This window comes from Gnatocerus cornutus, chromosome 2 (assembly GCF_029298725.1).
Source record: "Gnatocerus cornutus isolate USDA-ARS CGAHR chromosome 2, icGnaCorn1.1, whole genome shotgun sequence".
NCBI lineage: Eukaryota > Metazoa > Arthropoda > Insecta > Coleoptera > Tenebrionidae > Gnatocerus > Gnatocerus cornutus.
In genome coordinates this window covers 5575577-5593321 of record NC_142234.1, presented here as the reverse complement: position 1 = coordinate 5593321, position 17745 = coordinate 5575577, and the positions used below count along the sequence as shown (strand labels likewise).

The window sequence follows — 17745 nt, the reverse complement described above, 5'->3', positions numbered from 1 at the left end:
CGTTTATCACGACTCTTTCACAAAAGTCGTGGTCGTGCGGGATAGGCTCAAAGTGGGCTACGCCAGTGAACTGGGAGTGGGGGGTGTGCCCGTCCTCTTCCTGGCTGCTGAGCTTGGGCAGCGACCTGAAAAAAGTAAATTTTCAAAAAAAATACACACACTTTTCCCAGTATGCAAACTCGTGCAGTGGGATAAATTCCTCACGGCTTCATGTCAACAAACCGATCAAATAAAGAAAATTTATTGAATTAAACTAGTTCAACGGCGAAAATTCCACAGTAGAGGACTAAAGGTGAGATAAACAGATAACTTTTTTGCGTTGTTTCGCTTTTATTACCGTTTTTTTTGGCCGATATGGCACGTATGTAGAGCGAGTTCGCAACACTTTGTCATCGTCACTCATGGGCTCAACCATAATAATGGAGGAGAGCACAGGTGACAACATTTCTTTGCGCGTATAAATACGAAGAGGAAATGGCTGATAACACAACCTGGACAAAAACTTTACGTGATAATTGGGAGTTTGCTATTTGATAAACACTTCCCATTATTTATAATGGAGTTATCAGTGCAACTGGATTTGAGGCGTCACAGGAATTCAGAAGATAGTTTATCCACTGGCCTCGATAAGAAGTATACATGTTCTGTCAGTAAAAGATTTAATATGTTTGTCTGACGCCAGAAGCTTGTTACACCATTTTGTTATCTTAAATTCTTTAGTGAGCCATTTTCCAAAATTTTGCAATGAACAACCAGTTATATCAAGATTTGTATTTTCAATCTTATAAACTTTCCAATGGGAATTCAATGCAGTCCTAAATATAGTCGGTTTAATGACAGACAGTTTGTTATACTTAGAAGGCGGTTTCTTTAACAAACTTCCATTCGTTTGCGTCAAGTCGGTATTGACACCTGCATTTCATGCTTTTCTTTACAAAGATATTCATGTTGTCTTATTAATTATGATGGAGAAATTTTCAAGATTTGCTGGGTTCGATTACACCAGTCAACAAATTTTGAACGAAATTTGTACAGGAGTACTGGAAAGTCATGTCAAAAGTAGAATTGCCTTCTGATTCTAAATTCAAAGCTCGTTGTGCTCCATTAGGTCCGGATTCAAAGAGTTATTTTTCAAAACTCAATAAATCCATTTAATAATTTTTTACAAGCGTTTAGAAAAAACGATAATTTGTTCAATTTTCTTCAAATTTACTTCAACTATTTTGGCATAAGAAGGTAACACAATGTTTAAACTAGAGGTTTTTCATTGAATAAAATATACACATTGTTAGATTTACCCAAAATAATCTCAAATTCACATCAAACCCACTGTCAGTCAAAATTGGATTTATTGATGAGTTTTGAAAAATAACTCCTCATTTGTAAAATAAGTTTTTTTTAATACCACGCTTTCACTTTTGATTTTTTCAGTTTTGCTTTCTATAATACAATATCATTGGAAGGCTAATGAAATAACCTTACAAACAAATTAAAAAAGTCGCCGGAAGAGTTAGTTTATGCCAAGATGTTTAAGAAAAACTGATGAAAACTTCGAAAAAGGATCGGTTTTAAAAAAATTTTTGACACTTTTTAGAAAGAACTCTTAAATCGGTACTTTTATTTTTTATTGTTATACGTTATTCTAGGTAAAGGTTGAGATCTCTGCTTTTTAACGCGGTGTTAAACTAGTTATTATACATTTCAAATTTCCACTCTCTTGGGCCATAAGTAAACGAAGAACTTTTCATCAAAAAGTTGTCATCTAAAAGTTTTCTAAAATGTATTATTCTACGAATTTATAATGCATTCACGACCTTTTTAGTCCTGAGTAGCCCACGTTTTTTTTTTGTTCCCTACCAACTATAACTGATAGTGCCTTTCATTCATACTAGTTTGTAACTGTGTTTTTTCTTTTTATTCAAAGTAGTAAAAGTTTAAAGGCATTATCTTCAAACTATTGCAAAAAAGCCCAAAGTGATTTCGTTTACAAACAAAATTTGCATTTAAGAAGTGCTACTTGCAGTTTCGAAAAGATCGGTCTGATTTAAGACTGGAACAATTAAGCTTAAGGGTTACAAACATATTTTCTGTAACGTACAAAGTCCCGTAGATGTTTGTTTTCAAAATATTTTTTAGATGAAGCGTGCAATCGTTTCTAAAGCTCTGGTCACCAAAGATAAAAATTTAGCAACAATTTTTGATGATTTTGTATTCATAAAAAAAAATACTTGAAACAAACTTTTGCCTGATGCGCAACAGTTAGAATTTCTCGCCTGGAGAACAATTTCCACGATCACAAGATTTTATGTGAACAAAAACATGCCTTGCAGCTAAATTTACTTTTTTGAGAATTTTTTTTCTAGTTCAAAATTTTGGTGAAAATGTAAAATTTGTGTGCCAAATTTTGCTTTTAGTCCGTGATCCCATAACGTAAATCCCTGGGTTAAATATGCTAATTCGAATAAACAAACCTTTTTAAGATTTTATGAGTAGATTCAAGACCCGTTGGTGTGCCTAATTGCGGCTTGGCAGAAGTGCTTCTTGAGGATGATAAAGTTTTTGCCAATGGAATGTATCAGCAGTAATATCTTCCATTATGATTACTGATTAGTACTTATTACATTACATTACATTACTTGAAAAATAATTTCTAAATTTAAGATAAAAATTCAATAAAAGTATCAAGTTCTGAATGTTTGATTCAAACTGGAAAAAAAGAAAAGGTTTCAGACACCATTTATAACTTAAAATAGGTGACAACTCCAATGGTCAAAACAACGTCGGTGATTTTTAGAAAACTTTAATTCACTAAGGTTGACTACAAACCAAGTTATGGTTCAGCCAAGTTGGTCTGAGCCACCATAAAATCATAAAAATTAGACGGCAACCGCAGCCGGACAGTTTGCGGTATTTTGTCATTTATGACAAGACATCTTGTTTAGGAATGCCGTTCTTATCGCAGGGTGCAAACTTGAGCAAATAAACCCTCATTTGCACTTGAGAATCTTTTGAAGCTGCCCCGTTGCGGTAGCCCGCAAATTTTAATGCTTTTATGGTAGCTCAGACCAACTTGGCTGAACTATACTAGATTTTCATGACTTGCTATGATCTAAAAAGATCGTGAATGCGTTATAAAATTATTGTTGTTCGGTTGCTGACAGAAGACTCTTGACCCGATTATCTGTAGTCTTCTTTAATTTGTCGTTTTGAAATATTTTTGCTTCATATTGCTTTCTCCATTTGCTTGTTTTCTCTAGGTTTCGAGCTCTGTATATGCAGTTAAAGTTAATTTTTTCAGAATATCTGTGAATCCTGATCTGATGGACGGACTTCAGCTTCGGAATCAGGGGCACTTGTTTTTTATTGGGACAACGCGCAACGCCGAGATTTAACGATTTGAATATTGTAAGGAAATCGGTTTAAATATGGTCCATCTCATAAAGAAAACAAGAAGCTCAAAATAATCGATGTTAAACTGAATTTTTAATAATATTCAAGCATAGTGAAGTGAACGAAAAGTAAAATCGAACGTTCAAAATGAATGAATCATTCATTGTTTTACTAAACGAGCGTTCTATAAATTACAATTTTTTATCACGCCACAAAGACAGGAAACTATTATTAAGAAAAAGTAATTAGATTTTTCATCGATTCTTATGACGTTCTAATTAAACCAGCAAATGAGATTTCTTTATTAAAAAGCTATAAGTAAACTTAACAATAATTTGGGTTTGTTAAGCGCTCATAAATGTTGATTACAATGTAAATTTTCTGTTTATGTGTCCAGTGTAAAATGAATGGGTATTTTTGGCCAGTGTTTCGGTTGTTTAGTTCAAATTCTTAGATTAACACATTTGGAGAAAAATACGTTTGTTTGAATGTCATAAAATCTATTTTTGTCCAAACCTTAGTTAATTTAAGAATTGGATTTGTCAATAGTTGACTCGCATCGCTCACTCGACCTAAAATATTAAATCCTGAAGGTGAAGTGAAAATTAGGGAAATAGGGCATGACCGGGGGTTTATTAAAAAAGGAACACTTTTGAAAATCTTTTGGTATGAAGCCGTCATGATCTGGCAATTTAGAAATATTCCTCTGCTAAAAATACTCCTCCCATGATTGATCGATTCTTCACATGAGTTAATTGGCGGCGTTACGCTTCTTGAAATGTTTATTATTGAACGCATTATTGCAAACTTTGTCTTGAATTTGACAGATGGTGCACCTTTTGCTCGCTCACCAAATTTTGTTACGTCGTCTGCACCGTTTAATTCTGTTCCTGCAGGGTCTTAATTCGCTCTTACAGTATCTCACCATTAAGAAGTGCTTCTCTAAATAACAAATTAATCTCGACACTTTCCAGAAGTGCATTCGTGGAGAGAAATCGAAAATCCTATATAACACTACAACACTCAATTTCAAGAACTGACACTTCCATCTCGTTTACGCTACTAATGACTAATTGATCGGAGGCGAGGAAGTCGTAACTACTACAAGAATTATCCGACCTGCCAGCCGCAGTAATATACTTGGCCTTGATGAGGGTTTTACTTTTATAAGACTTCTCGGGGCTGCAGGAATTTTAACGCAATCGATGCATCTACTGCATTGCAAGCAGGAGTCTGCATACTTGAAGACGTTTCTAACCTAATTTTTAGTCGGGACTCTAATAAATAAAAGTGTCAAGTTTGCGAGAGATTGGACCTCCTGTAACATTCACCATCTTTTTATTAGTTTAGAATTTTTTGGTTCATTAGCACATTTTAAAATTTCATTTTTATCTTTACCATTATCAAATCCCAGATCTTGTATTTTTTTCCATCAAGTTTAATTTTGCCAATTTTAGATCTTTGGTTCTTAAGCTCAAAGAGATTCTTTAGACGCTTTTGATCTTATTAAGTCCTCGACTCCTTCAAATTCTGGCAAAAGTTTTCTAACATTCTTAAATTGTTTCAAAATTTGAGATGCTATAGATGCATTTATATTATTCTCCATTTCTGAGATGCTGAAGGTTTTGCCGACCTATGCTAACTTTTCTTTTTCATTTTACTTCAGTTCGAACTAATTATTGTGTTCTATTTAAAATAAGCAAAATTTAAAATAGGCAAAATCGCGAGTGCCACGTAAATGTGAATCTATTTATTCGATTTGTCTTATCAGCTTACTTTTGTTCCTAAAATTTAAAATTTTTATCATTTGCAATTTCTGAGAAAAATGGCAAAACGTACATATAGGTTTACAACAGTTAAAGGGTTAATCAAGGAATTTTGAAGCTATACAGTTCTGAATTTCAGGCCTTACTAAATTGGAGCAAAATATTAGATGCACCAAATTTCAAAATTATTGCTGGGAAAAATAGGAATTTAAAAAAATATTTGATGATAAGAATTTTGACAAGTTGTCATATTTTGTTCCATAAATTAGGCAATTTTGGAGCTATAACAGTTTAGATTTCCAGAATTTACCAACTTGGATTACTCTATAAAATGCACTAAATTTCAAAATTATTGTTGGGAAAAAAATTCATAATCGGTCAGAAAATAGCAATTTTTTGATAAGCTGTCATATTTTGTCCCATAAATTAGGCAATTTTGGGGCGCAGTTCGGATTTTCAGAAATAACTAATTTAGATTACCGGATTAAATGCACTAAATTTCAAAATTATTGCTGCAAAAAAAAAAATAAAAAATATTTCATGATTACTCAGACATTTAATTTTTTGACCAACTTTCATATTTTCTCCCATAAATCTGGTAATATTGGAGCTATTCAGTTCAAATTTTCAGGAATTACTAATTTGCATTACTCTATTAGATGCACTAAATTTCAAAAATACTGCTGCAAAAAAAGGAATTAAAAAAATATTTCATCAAATTTTTCGATCGGATTCTAACTTTAAGGTTTTTTAGGATAGGTATAATTTTTCACGCTGTTAGCATTTTGCAGTTTTTGAAAATGTTCAGTTTAAGACTCTTCAATTTCTTTAGACCCTATCTACTGGGTGATGAAAAAAAGGCGCCCATGCTACACCTATCATGTTGCAGCTAATTCTTTTCTGCGCCCAAAATTGAAAACCAAAACGATTTCTGTTTGAATAAACATTTTATAACAATTTCATTGTTAGATATCATATTGTTTACAATTAATGATATTTTGTATCAAAAAAAGAACAAAAAGTGTTTAAACCAAGTTTCTTAAACTTTTAAAAATAACATTTTTTGCTTTTTTAGAAAAATTTCCAATGTTGCAACATTGTAAAGCTTTTAGTATTAGTTGCTTAGTTACGGAGACTGCCGAATGTAAAATTTTACTAGAAAGGGTTGAGCAGCATTGCCAAATTTTTCCTGTGAAAAACCTATAATGTGAAAAGGAATGGGTTTAAATTAATTTTGCTTTGATTTCTGAGATGGTTTAACTGAAAAGGACATGATACTTCTACTCATGGGCGCCTTTTTTTTAATCACCCTGTATAATGCTTGAAATTTTTCAGATCTTTTTGATGCCAAACATTCCTCAACTTCTTTAAATGATTAATATTCGGCTGATTTTTGTAATCCTCTTTACTATTTGATTCTATAGATCCTCGCACTTACGATTCTTAAAATTAAAATTTTCCTGAATAACATCAAATGTCTTTAAATCTTTCTTTATTAGATTTTTCTTAGATTTTAATTCCCAAATTCTTCATATTGTCAAAAGAGGCTTCAGGTTCCTTATTAGATGTTCAACTGCTGATTCTTAAAATTTGTAGAATTGAAGGACGTGTGAGTAAAAATATTAAATTTTCCGCCGTATCGTAAATATTCTCAAATTGCCGACATCGAAATTTAAAATAAGTATTTGCGTCAAATTCATTTCCGCAAGCTAACTTGAACGCATCCTGCGTTAATTAGGTACAGTGAGAATTGAAATTCGTCCTAATCGTAATTGTTAGTCATCTGAAAAAATTAGAGAAAAGTAACAATTTAAAATTGGGATGCAAAGGTCGAATCTCCTGAATCTATTTCTTCTTTTGACATTTGGCATTCTCGTGAATAACTATTGATGTGTAAAAAATTAGAATGACGCGAATGGACGTCAGAACACTCGTTTTGAATATTTGTTTGGAAACATTTCAGAGAAATCGACTTTGCATTTCGTGTTTACGCATCCATGATTGTTTTAATTTAAAATTCTCTCTCAATAATTTCGTTATTAATCAATTTTAATCTGACTACAACTAGGGAGTGGTTTTCGCTCACTACCCTCAAAAGAAGCTGTCGAAAAGGAAACTTTTTCTCGCTCGAGTGGGCAGTTGGCAAACGGCCGAAATGAGTGTCCAAGCGTTATTTAATTTGACAAATTGTTATGACATAATTTTTCCAATCATGAGATTCTTTGAGTGTAATAATTTAGGAAAAACGTTTAAACTTTGGAGGTGTGGAGCAGACAAATTACGCCTGCTCTATATTCTTAAACACATGTCCATCATTTTTGTTTAAGATGGATGGATCAAAAAAAGTCGTTAAATTTTATTTCTTATTTCCCGGCTATTGGTGCTAGTGTTATTTATTTTCAAAAGACAGAAAATGATGAATCGGTTTATACAAAAAGTTTAAAAATTTGACGATTTGCAGAACAAACAACAGTGTCAGTTGATCCCAGCAGTGTTGCCAACAAGAACTAGTTCATATCGATTGGCTTTAACCGAGAAAGCCCACAAAAATGTGTCAGTTTAGCTCTTGTAATTATGAAGGAGCGTTGTAACTAGCAATTTTCGATAATATCTAAGAAGCTCTTAAAATTTCTGCTGTATTCACTATTACATGTTCTATCAACAATCTGCACTGAGAGGCACTAGAAAAGACTAACTACAAGCCGTAAAATGAACGGAGTGCCTGCGAATGCATATACATGAACACTAATAAATTCGCGAAAGAAGTAACGATGATAACGCCAAGAACGTGATGGAGACCCAGAAAAACGTCCAGCAACTTATTTTAATGGCGATATAGCGTGCGTGTAATCAATAAGGCCGTCACAGATAATTTAAAGAATCGCCAACTGCTTTTTATCAATCTTGACAAGCAAAATCTCAGTCGTATAATTATCATATTAAGGTCATGTTCCGTCGAAATCTACAGCCCCAATTTTTAATTATTCATTGTGGGTTAAATTTAAAAGCGCGCGCTAGCAAAAATTACGTGCCAAAATATCCAAATTCGTCCTTTGTCTTTCACTTGAAATAGAATCTGTCGCTGCTGCATTTTAAGAAGCACACTCAACTTAAAAATGATACTAACAACTATATTTATATTAAAAAAATCCTTGACTTACATTGAAAGAATCACTCAACACTGTTTTTTTTGGACGTCTATCGGTCCATTATCCAGAAATGTAACTGATGTAAATCTGTTCTTTTGGGATCAACAGAATCCGGGTTAATATTTTATCGAATAAGTCAGGACTTGGGTCATTTGCGTCATTGTCATTTATTATTAATATCACAGAAATGTTTCGATCACTTTCGAGCTCATTACTAAAGTTAAAACTGTATGAGAGAACAACATTGGATTTAGTTCAATTGTTGATCAACAATTGGGGAGGATAAGTCCTGCGCATCCGCCAATATTTCTCAAGACTGTGAACTTATTTGGAAGTTGTGGGTCAAATCGTCGAGGTTAAATTGTGATCTTGCTTATTTTAGTTATAAGCTGCATGTTCAGGATATCTGCTGCACTTTAAACTCATTCAACAGTTATAATACAAATAAGAAGAATCTTCAAATAAAAACAATCTGCGAAATTTAGGGAATATGGAATTAAAAATCCAAAAATCCAAAACTTGTAAAATTTGGTGGCGGCGCTAGTTCTAATAAGCTTATTAACTGTGCCAAATTATTTTTAAACAAAAAAAAAAAACTTCGAAAATTTCGAAATTAGCAAGTTTTTGATATGCCGTAATTGTCTGTTCTATAAATTGGGCAACTTTGAAGCTACACAGTTGATTTTTTTAGGATTCACTAATTTGGATTACCGTATTAAATGCACTAAATTTCAAAATTATTGCTGCAAAAAGGGAATAAAAAATATTGCATGAACAGTTCGAAGTTAGCTAGTTTTTGACAAGCTGTCATAGTTTGCCCCATAAATTACGCAATTTTGGAGCTATACAGTTCAGACTTTTAGAATTTACTAATCGATTATTGTATTAGATGCACCAAATTTCAAAATTATTACTATAAAAAGATAGATTTAATAAATATTTCATGACCAGTCAGAAATTAGCACATTTTTCATAAGCTGTCATATTTTGTCCCATAAATTAAACAATTTTGGAGCTATACAGTTTAGATTTTCGGGATTTACTAATTTGGATTACTATATTAAATGCACTAAATTGCAAAATTATTGATGCAAAAAAAATATTTAAAAAATATTTCATGATCAGTCAGAAATTAGCAATTTTTTGACAAGCTGTCATATTTTGTCTCATAAATTAGGCCATTTTGGAGCTGCACAGTTTAAATTTTCAGGATTTACTAAATTGGTTTACCTCATTAAACGCACTAAATTTCAAAATTAATGCTGTAAAAAGGAAATTTAAAAAAAAATCTTAATCAGCCAGAAATTAGCAATTTTTAGACAAGCTGTCGTATTCTTCCCTATAAATTAAGCAATTTTAGATTAACAGTTCAGATTTTTAGAAATTACTGACTTGGATTACCGTATTAGATGCACTAAATTTCAAAATTAATGCCACAAAAAGAGGAAGTTAAAAAATATTTTATGATTAGTAAAAAAATGGCAATTTTTTACAAGCTGTAATATTTTCTCCCATAAATTACGCAATTTTGGATCTAAACAGTTTAGATTTTCAGGAATTACTAACTTGTATTACCGTATCAGCTGCACTAAATTTTAAAATAATTGCTGCGAAAAGGGAAATTTTAAAAATATTTCATGATCACTAAGAAATTAGCACCTTTGGACAAGCTGTCGTATTTGTTCTCATAAATTAGGCAATTTTAAGTTATGCAGCTCATATTCTCAGGGTTTACTAAATTGAATTACCGACTTAGATGCACTAAATTTCAAAATTAATGCTGCAAAAAAAATTTTTAGAAGTATTTCATGATCAGTCAGAAATGAAATTTTTGGTTCCACAAATTGAGCAATTTGTGAATATTTGTGAATTAGTTATTGACAGTGTGAAAATGAAAAATTTAACATTAATAAATTAAAATGTTGGTATTTTTCATTTACATGCAACAAAAAATTTACAAAACCTTGAATTTAGCTTACAACTATGCTAGATACTTTTAACGAAGAAAATATTAAATTGAATTTGGGGGTGTCAGAATTTCCAACATTGACTGTGTTGTTACCTCAAGAAAGATTTTTTTTTTAATTTTAAACTTTTCTATTTTTATTTATCCTATCCTATAACTGCTAGTTTTAACCTCTTTAAGTCTTACCTATAATAATATTGAAAAGTAGAAATCTGAAAATCCTAGGATCTTGGAATCTGAATTTCGAAGTCTAAAAATTGTAATAAGTTCAAAAACTTCGAGAGCTAACAAACTGAAAATTTTAATTCTGGCAACTTAGAATCTAGGAATCTAGGAAAAGTTGTATTCTAAAAATTTCAGAATTTGCGAATTCAACATTAGAATGAGGCCCACAGTAAAAGTTGAAATTCTGACAATCTATGAGACTCGCAATAAAAACTCAAGATCAAAGTAAAAAGAAACTGCAAACTTTTATAATTTTTTAAAACGGTTTTGAATAGAATAATGCATAATAACTGATTTATCTAGAATTTAGGAAAACTCCAATGTGTAATAGCTTGAAAATACTTTTCACAGTGATGAATATTTATATTAATGGCTGTTGATAAACAGGATTCTATTCTTGAAGTGTTTCTAGAAAAAAGAACTTAACAAAAATCGGAAATCCACTTCCATCTACAAATAAATAATAATACTCATAAGACAGATCGTTTCTTTACAACAAAAATAAACGAGTTTTAATGTAAACCGAGTAAACCATCATCCCGAACTTCAAACATCATTATATTTTCATGAAGATAACGTAAATCAATCAGTTGTTGTCAGGATCGAATCAAGAGAATCTGTTGGTTATTATTAAACCCACCGAAAGCTGAACAATAGATGCAAACAGACGCAATCTCGACCAAGAAATTCTATTCAAAAGTCATTGTGGCTTTACACCTACATTACTCTCGAAGGAAACACACCGTGCCCATGACTTTTTTCTGAAATCCAACGCGTAGATGCTTGGCTAAAAGCAAAAACTTTGCGTTGTCTGGAGCCGTAAAGATATAGGTGCTGACAATCCATTTGGCTCTTGAGTTTTACTGTCCATAAGTGCCGATATTCGGGCCGAAGTCATAAAACTAATCATAGAAAAACTATTTCAAAAATACTTTTCTTATCTATGAAAAATTGCGCGTACATCCTTTGAATGAATTTTCCTTTCGACAAGATCATGAATCATCAAGTTTAAATATTTAAACGAATGTAAAACAGACTCAGTTAATGTACTTTATTGTTGAAAAACGCGGTAGTAGATGCAACCTTGACTGTCGTCGGGAGCGGGCCATTTTTAAACTGAGATTAAAAGTCCGAACACTGAAAGTTACATCACGAAGTTAAAAAATAAAAAAAGGAATCAAATGTTATGCAAGGAATTCCTACACGTCTTGCGATTTGTACTTTGACGTCACGGCTTAGAATTATGATCGTCCCTTATTTAGGTTATTAGAATTTGTCTTCGTGCCTGGAAAGTTATTTGATCTATTAAAATTCCAAGAGCGTTAAATAAACACTTGTGAACTGTTTTCAGAAAGTTGAACAATTTTTCTTGTAAAATTTTGTTCTAAAAAAAAGCCGTAAATTTTAATCTAAACATTTTGGAAAGAAGACAATACATTTTTAACCGAGCTGTATATGAAAGCGACGCAAAAATAGTCTTTCGTGTGTTATTAATATGTTATTTTCTCATGTCTAGCAGATTTATTTCTATTTTTATAGTGATGATGAAGCAAAAAATTTTACATGAATGGAATGTCCGGATTCAGCTTCCACAAAAAACCAGTTTCGAAATATGACTTTCTTTAAATAAATTATCAAGTTATTAGGAAAATTTGGCAAAAAATCAGGATTTTAGGTTTAAACTGTCAACTTTGACCTAAATTAGTTTCACTTTAAAATTTTATTCTTGAAAAGATAACTCGTCTGATGTAACAATGTTGTGGCAGTTTATACAATAAATTAGCTGCAGAGTATACAACTCTCATTTTCAAAATCTAAAGTTTTTGATTAAAACCTCAAAACCTCAATATAACATCCTTGTAGATTACAGTTTAAACCTCAAATAAACCATCAAGGTTAAAAATAACATTGAACAATATATCACACTTTAGTACTTTTTCGAAATTAAAAAAATGAAATCTTGGATTTAAAAGCAACAATGAACAGAGAAATAATATAATTTTCAGAAAAAAAAAGTCTCAAAACGCAATTCGGTTGATCAAATGAAGCAGTCGTGAGAAAATGTAAATGCTATAGCTCATATTTCTGCCTCTTTTGATGCTAAGCTATTAAAATTTGAAGGCATTATTTTCTACGCGCTTATTTTAACTATAATTTAACAATTTTGTAAAGCAGAAGAAAAAAAATTGTCCAACTTTAAAATTTGTTATTCCATAACTCAGTTAGTTTTAACACTAAAATCATAAAATTTGGAGACGGCTCTATATTCGGTAAGTTTATTGACTGATTTAGGGCCGGTTTTATAATTATCTCTGAAAGACAGCTTTATATAATTAAAGGTCCTTTAAAGTATTGTTACAACAATCTAGTTCTATGACAAAAATTTATTTTAAAATTTAAAAAAACTTGAAAATGATGACCTTTAAATTATAAAATTTTACAATAATTGGATATGTGCATTTATAGGAAAAAAATTTGCCAAACTTTGATTTGTTAATACGAGTGTTAGAAACTGACAGACAGTGCTGTTTCCAGCTTATTAGGTAAGTGTGCCAAATTATAGAAAATTTTACTTGTATTACCAAAAGAGATTTTTGAGAAATGTTCATTTTTAAAACAAACAAAAAAATTATGAAATATTTTGTTTTATTTCATATCTTTGAGGTATTTTTGATAATGATATGATGAAACTTGGAGGTAATATACTTATTAGCGTATTTATCCTGCAAAGAATTTACCGATTTACAAACAAGCAATTTTCAAAATCAGCAACATTTGAATGGGATAGAGAAGAAGAAGAGTTAGATACCTGTAATAAATACATGTCAATTTTTGATTTACAGATGCCCTTACAAGCAACCGACAAGTTTTCTAGTAATCGCAAAAGATAATGACAAAAACATAAAGTTTTAAAACATAAATAAAATACATGAATGTGAATTGAAAATAACAAAAACAAGTTTATTGCTGATCCTCCTACAATTTGGTGACAGTCTTACAAAAGTGACAGTTGTTGTTTGACTTTCCACAGGAATTGCAGGAGTTTAAAAAATCAGCATCGTGTAACTCGCTTTGCTAAACAACCAATCACAGAGCTGCATTTTAAATTTGGCGCCTTAAAAATACTCTGCAGGAAAAATAGCCTTTAGGGCATGGTTACTGACTGTACAAGTAAATTATGTAATTAAATTTGAAAGTGGTGCCGTTCCTAGCATGCTTATTAATTAACTGTTCGAAATTACAAAATTTTATTTTTAGAAACGAACATTGTAGAGTTTTTCTGATTTAGGTCAAATTCAAAGGGTGCAAAAATCTTCTATTTTTCTAAAATACTTCTATACCTTTCGCCCTTTTAACGATAAAATCACCAAATTTGAAACCAGTGCTACATCTTTCCGACAAATTTATTAATTGTACCGAATTCAATATTTTAGGAATTTTTAATATTACTACAACGAAAACTTTCTAGTTTATTTAACATCATAACTTTCCTAGAGCCAAATTACACAATAATTTGATTTCGATCAAGTTAACTTAAGTAATTTGATGATTGCTGACGTTTGATTGGCCGAAAAACAGTCACATGACACTTTAACACAGCGTTAAATATTTTATCTGAATTAACGACTTAATTTAGCTTCTATCAACCGGGCCCTAGTTTCAAAGGCTGAATTATGAAATTAAATTTGAACACAACGTGTTAACCTCAAAAATCGCTACATTCAATTTTCCCCTAATTTTCTCCCCAAAGAATTGAAAGTTTGATTTACACCTACGAATTTTCGAAAATTTGCACAGGAGAGTGGACTGATAGCAATGAGCTCTAGTTTATTTTATTTCGTAATTCAGAATGAAAACAAAAATATGAGATTAAATTTGGAGGCGGTGCCGGTGGCGTTTCCAACATTATGCTTATTTACTGCCAAACTACCTTAAGAAACGGATTTTTTTAGACTTTTTCTTATTTAGGTGGAATCCAAAGTGTGCAAAAAGTTCGATGAAATTATAAAGTTTACAAAACTTTACAACAACAAAATACAGAAATTTGAAGAATTTTCATTCTTAGAACGAACGAAAAAATGGCAAAACTTTTTATTTTATTTCGTAGCTCTGAAAGTTTTAAGAGTAAAAATATGTCCATTTCCGTATTTAATTTTATAAAGAGGTTTCATTCCTCAAAGTTTCAAATCTTAGATTTGACGCCAAACTAATACCGGGTATTTAAATGAAAGATTTATCAAGTTGGCGTTGAATTTTTGATATAAGAACTTAATGATTTTCAATTGAACACCCGTTATGTAAAAAATAAAGATTTGTCGACCTCCGTAAAAAGCAACTTAATCCGACAACATGCTTATTTACTGCGTCAAATAGAAATTATGTACCTTAAGAAACATATACAGGTGTCCCAGAACTCATGACCCATAAAGTAAGGGAGGGTGCCAACAGGAATAAAGATGGTAAATTTTAAAACAAAAATTGATTAGGTTTAATAGTATTCGAGAAAATATAAAAAATTAACCACCAATCCCGGAAGCTTATTCTATAGATGAAGTAAAATATCCTAGGCAACGAGAGTGTAATTTTCATCTGACCAATGAATGATAGTATGTGTCCATAGTTACCGATTTTCAAATCCTGTTCTGCATCGGGATTGGCTACCATTTTTTCGTCTTAGCTTGATTATTTTTTGAGATAAAAAACGTTTGTCCCGAAATTTTTTTTCAGAATTGTTGCCTGCATAAGCCTTTTTTCTCTGGGTCACGAGTTCTGGGACACCCTGCATTTTAGAATTTTTTTTATTCAGGTTGAAGCAAAACTGAAAAATTTTCTTAGGTTTAATGTCAAAATATTGAAATTTGGAAGCTTTTCTTTCTTGACGTTTATTAAAAAAAACTGAAAATGTAAAACTAAAAATGAAGAATAAAATATTAATATTAAAGAAAAGTTAAAAATAGGGAAAGAACATTTAAATAACTCCAATTTCAATAACATTTTTGTTTAATGACAACCTGTATTTGTTTAATTATGTAATGTTTATTGATATCACACCTTAATAAAAAAATGTCATGCAGATTGTAAGCAGCAGTGAAATGACTGATATTGATTATCGTTTGCGTTAGCTAGTAGTTTAGTTGTAAATGCTTTTTATGTATAATTTGCTGTGATTAAAATAATTTCCCGCAAAACTACCAGTTTCCGGTCATCCAGGAAATTTCAATTAATAATTATTCCGCCTTTTAAACATCTAATCTCAACCCGAATTACGCAAATCACGTCAAGAACCGCTGCGTAGATGGATGCGTTTTATTGCTGGGGGTTGATAACGGTGACGTCAGAGAGGTGTTGTTGGCCTGCCAGCAATCCACCCCTCTTCACCCCGAAGTAGTGACGTCAGTCGGAATGTAGGTCGCTTTGCAGATGCCGGTATGGGCGAACTGCATCGAATTTCGCTCCTGCATCCGCAGGAGAGGTTTCACAATAATTACGACGGTCGCGGTCTTGTTTGTCACATGCTCGACTGCAGACAGCGTGGAGTCAAAATAAAAGCTTCGTTGTAAATATTATTCTTGCGGCAAAACTATGAGCATTGATTTATTTGAAAGCTGCGAGTTTATTATCGCTGGAAATTTGTTTATTCCCGGAGCAGAACTAATGAACTTGAGGTAGTTTCTTATTCCCCACAGTCGCAGCACGAATTCCGAAATACTTCCGTGACTATGCGTTGTCTTATCTGTGGAAGTCGACCTTTGGAAGCCATTACTTTCCCTTGGTTTTCGTCGATTTTTCACGACGTTGTTTCCGAATCGAATTATCGTGAGCTAAAAATCCAGCTTTCGATTATTTATTGCGAGAGTGTTGATAAAGTTTAGGTACTAATTTCCTTTTCCAACTCGACTATGTTGAGTATATCGTCGATGGTGCAGATAAATCAGCAAAGGGGGAAATTATGAACCGCAGAAAATGCCTGTACAGGAAAGTCGGCGGCGGTGACGTTGATAAGACTTGCAAAAATGCGATTTTAACAAGAACCGGCAATCGTCAATCGCTGCCAGAACGGGAAAATAATCGTCGCGTTGAATATTAGCAGCTCTTGTGGTCAGTAAAATTCACTTCTTGTTGATCTAGAAATGTACGAACGGGATAAAGTGCTTCCATAAATAACTTTTATAACGTAAATGTTTACAAAGCAAAAGAAATCATTTATCAAAAATAAGTCAAGCAGTGTTCCTGTCCATGTATTTTTACAATCACGTCACAATGTTCTTAATTTTCCGCAATAATTCAATATTAGCGCCGGTTTATTTATCTTGGATTCAATATTTTCGATTTGGAGAAGCGTCATTATTAATACCCCTTGCCATCTTTATGGGTTTGAACGAAGATTCATTCGAGGCAATAATTCTAAGTGGAATTAAATCCGTTTTATTGTTAGGCGAGACTGATTTGAGCGAATCGATACAGTGGCGTTTCCTCCTTTTCGTCGCGGCAAAATAATCCAAATTGGTTTAATTAGTCCGAGTGACCTTTACGATAATGAAAACCTTCCGCTGCAGGAACAACATGGGATTGAAAAGCTGTCGAGAAAAGAAATCTCCATTTAGAACCAGGTAGAAGTTTCTATATTTACTCGCTAACATATCTACAACATGTTAACGTTGTTGCCCTAAAGCGGTTACATAATTTCCAAACCAAACAGAGTTCTGGAGCGGTTCTATTTTCTGTTATAAAAATGCAACCCTTGTGTCGGACGACGAAGCTCCCTATACTTTTATTTTAGCCACGTGCTATTAAATAGTTTCTCATTTTTGTGCTGCAATGAGCAGAGACAGAGAAAATTTCTCTCTAAAATGTACGATATCGCTTTAATTTAATTTAATCTTTCGTTGTTGTCCAATCTGGAAAGAAATTACAAGTTTTTTTAACAAAATCATGACTGTTGGCACCAGCTTTTGGTGCTATTATTATTGTAAATTGTTTAACAACGTTGTTTATAGTTTAAGGAGTAACTGGAACTTTCATGCATAATTCGAAGCCTTGAAGACAACCACTTTTGATCATAACCGCTAATTTAGTTCGCTTCAAGTGCCAAAACCGTGCACCGTGAAATTTACAATGCGTTTTCATTATTGTCCACATAAATTTTACGATAGTGCTCAAATCGTATTCACAGGAATTTGGTTGAGGCACTACAATTAGTATTTGTTCTCTAAAGTGCTATTTTGACGTGAATTTTTGAAGAACGAAA

The 17745-nt window shown here is 32.2% G+C and overlaps 1 protein-coding gene across 10 annotated transcripts in view; it reads right to left on the bottom strand.

Moving 5' to 3' along the window:
- The window catches only part of Sh (Potassium voltage-gated channel protein Shaker), a 220172-nt gene that overhangs the window by 14976 nt on the left and 187451 nt on the right, over positions 1-17745 (bottom strand). For 9 of the 10 annotated variants that reach the window (XM_088050405.1, XM_088050404.1, XM_088050414.1 and 6 more), the window contains one exon: positions 2-125. In XM_088050405.1, the coding sequence (XP_087906531.1) occupies positions 2-125 (124 nt within the window). Of the gene's footprint in view, position 1; positions 126-8317; positions 8398-17745 lie in introns of those variants that run through there. The other variant, XM_088050412.1, reaches the window with a different exon arrangement.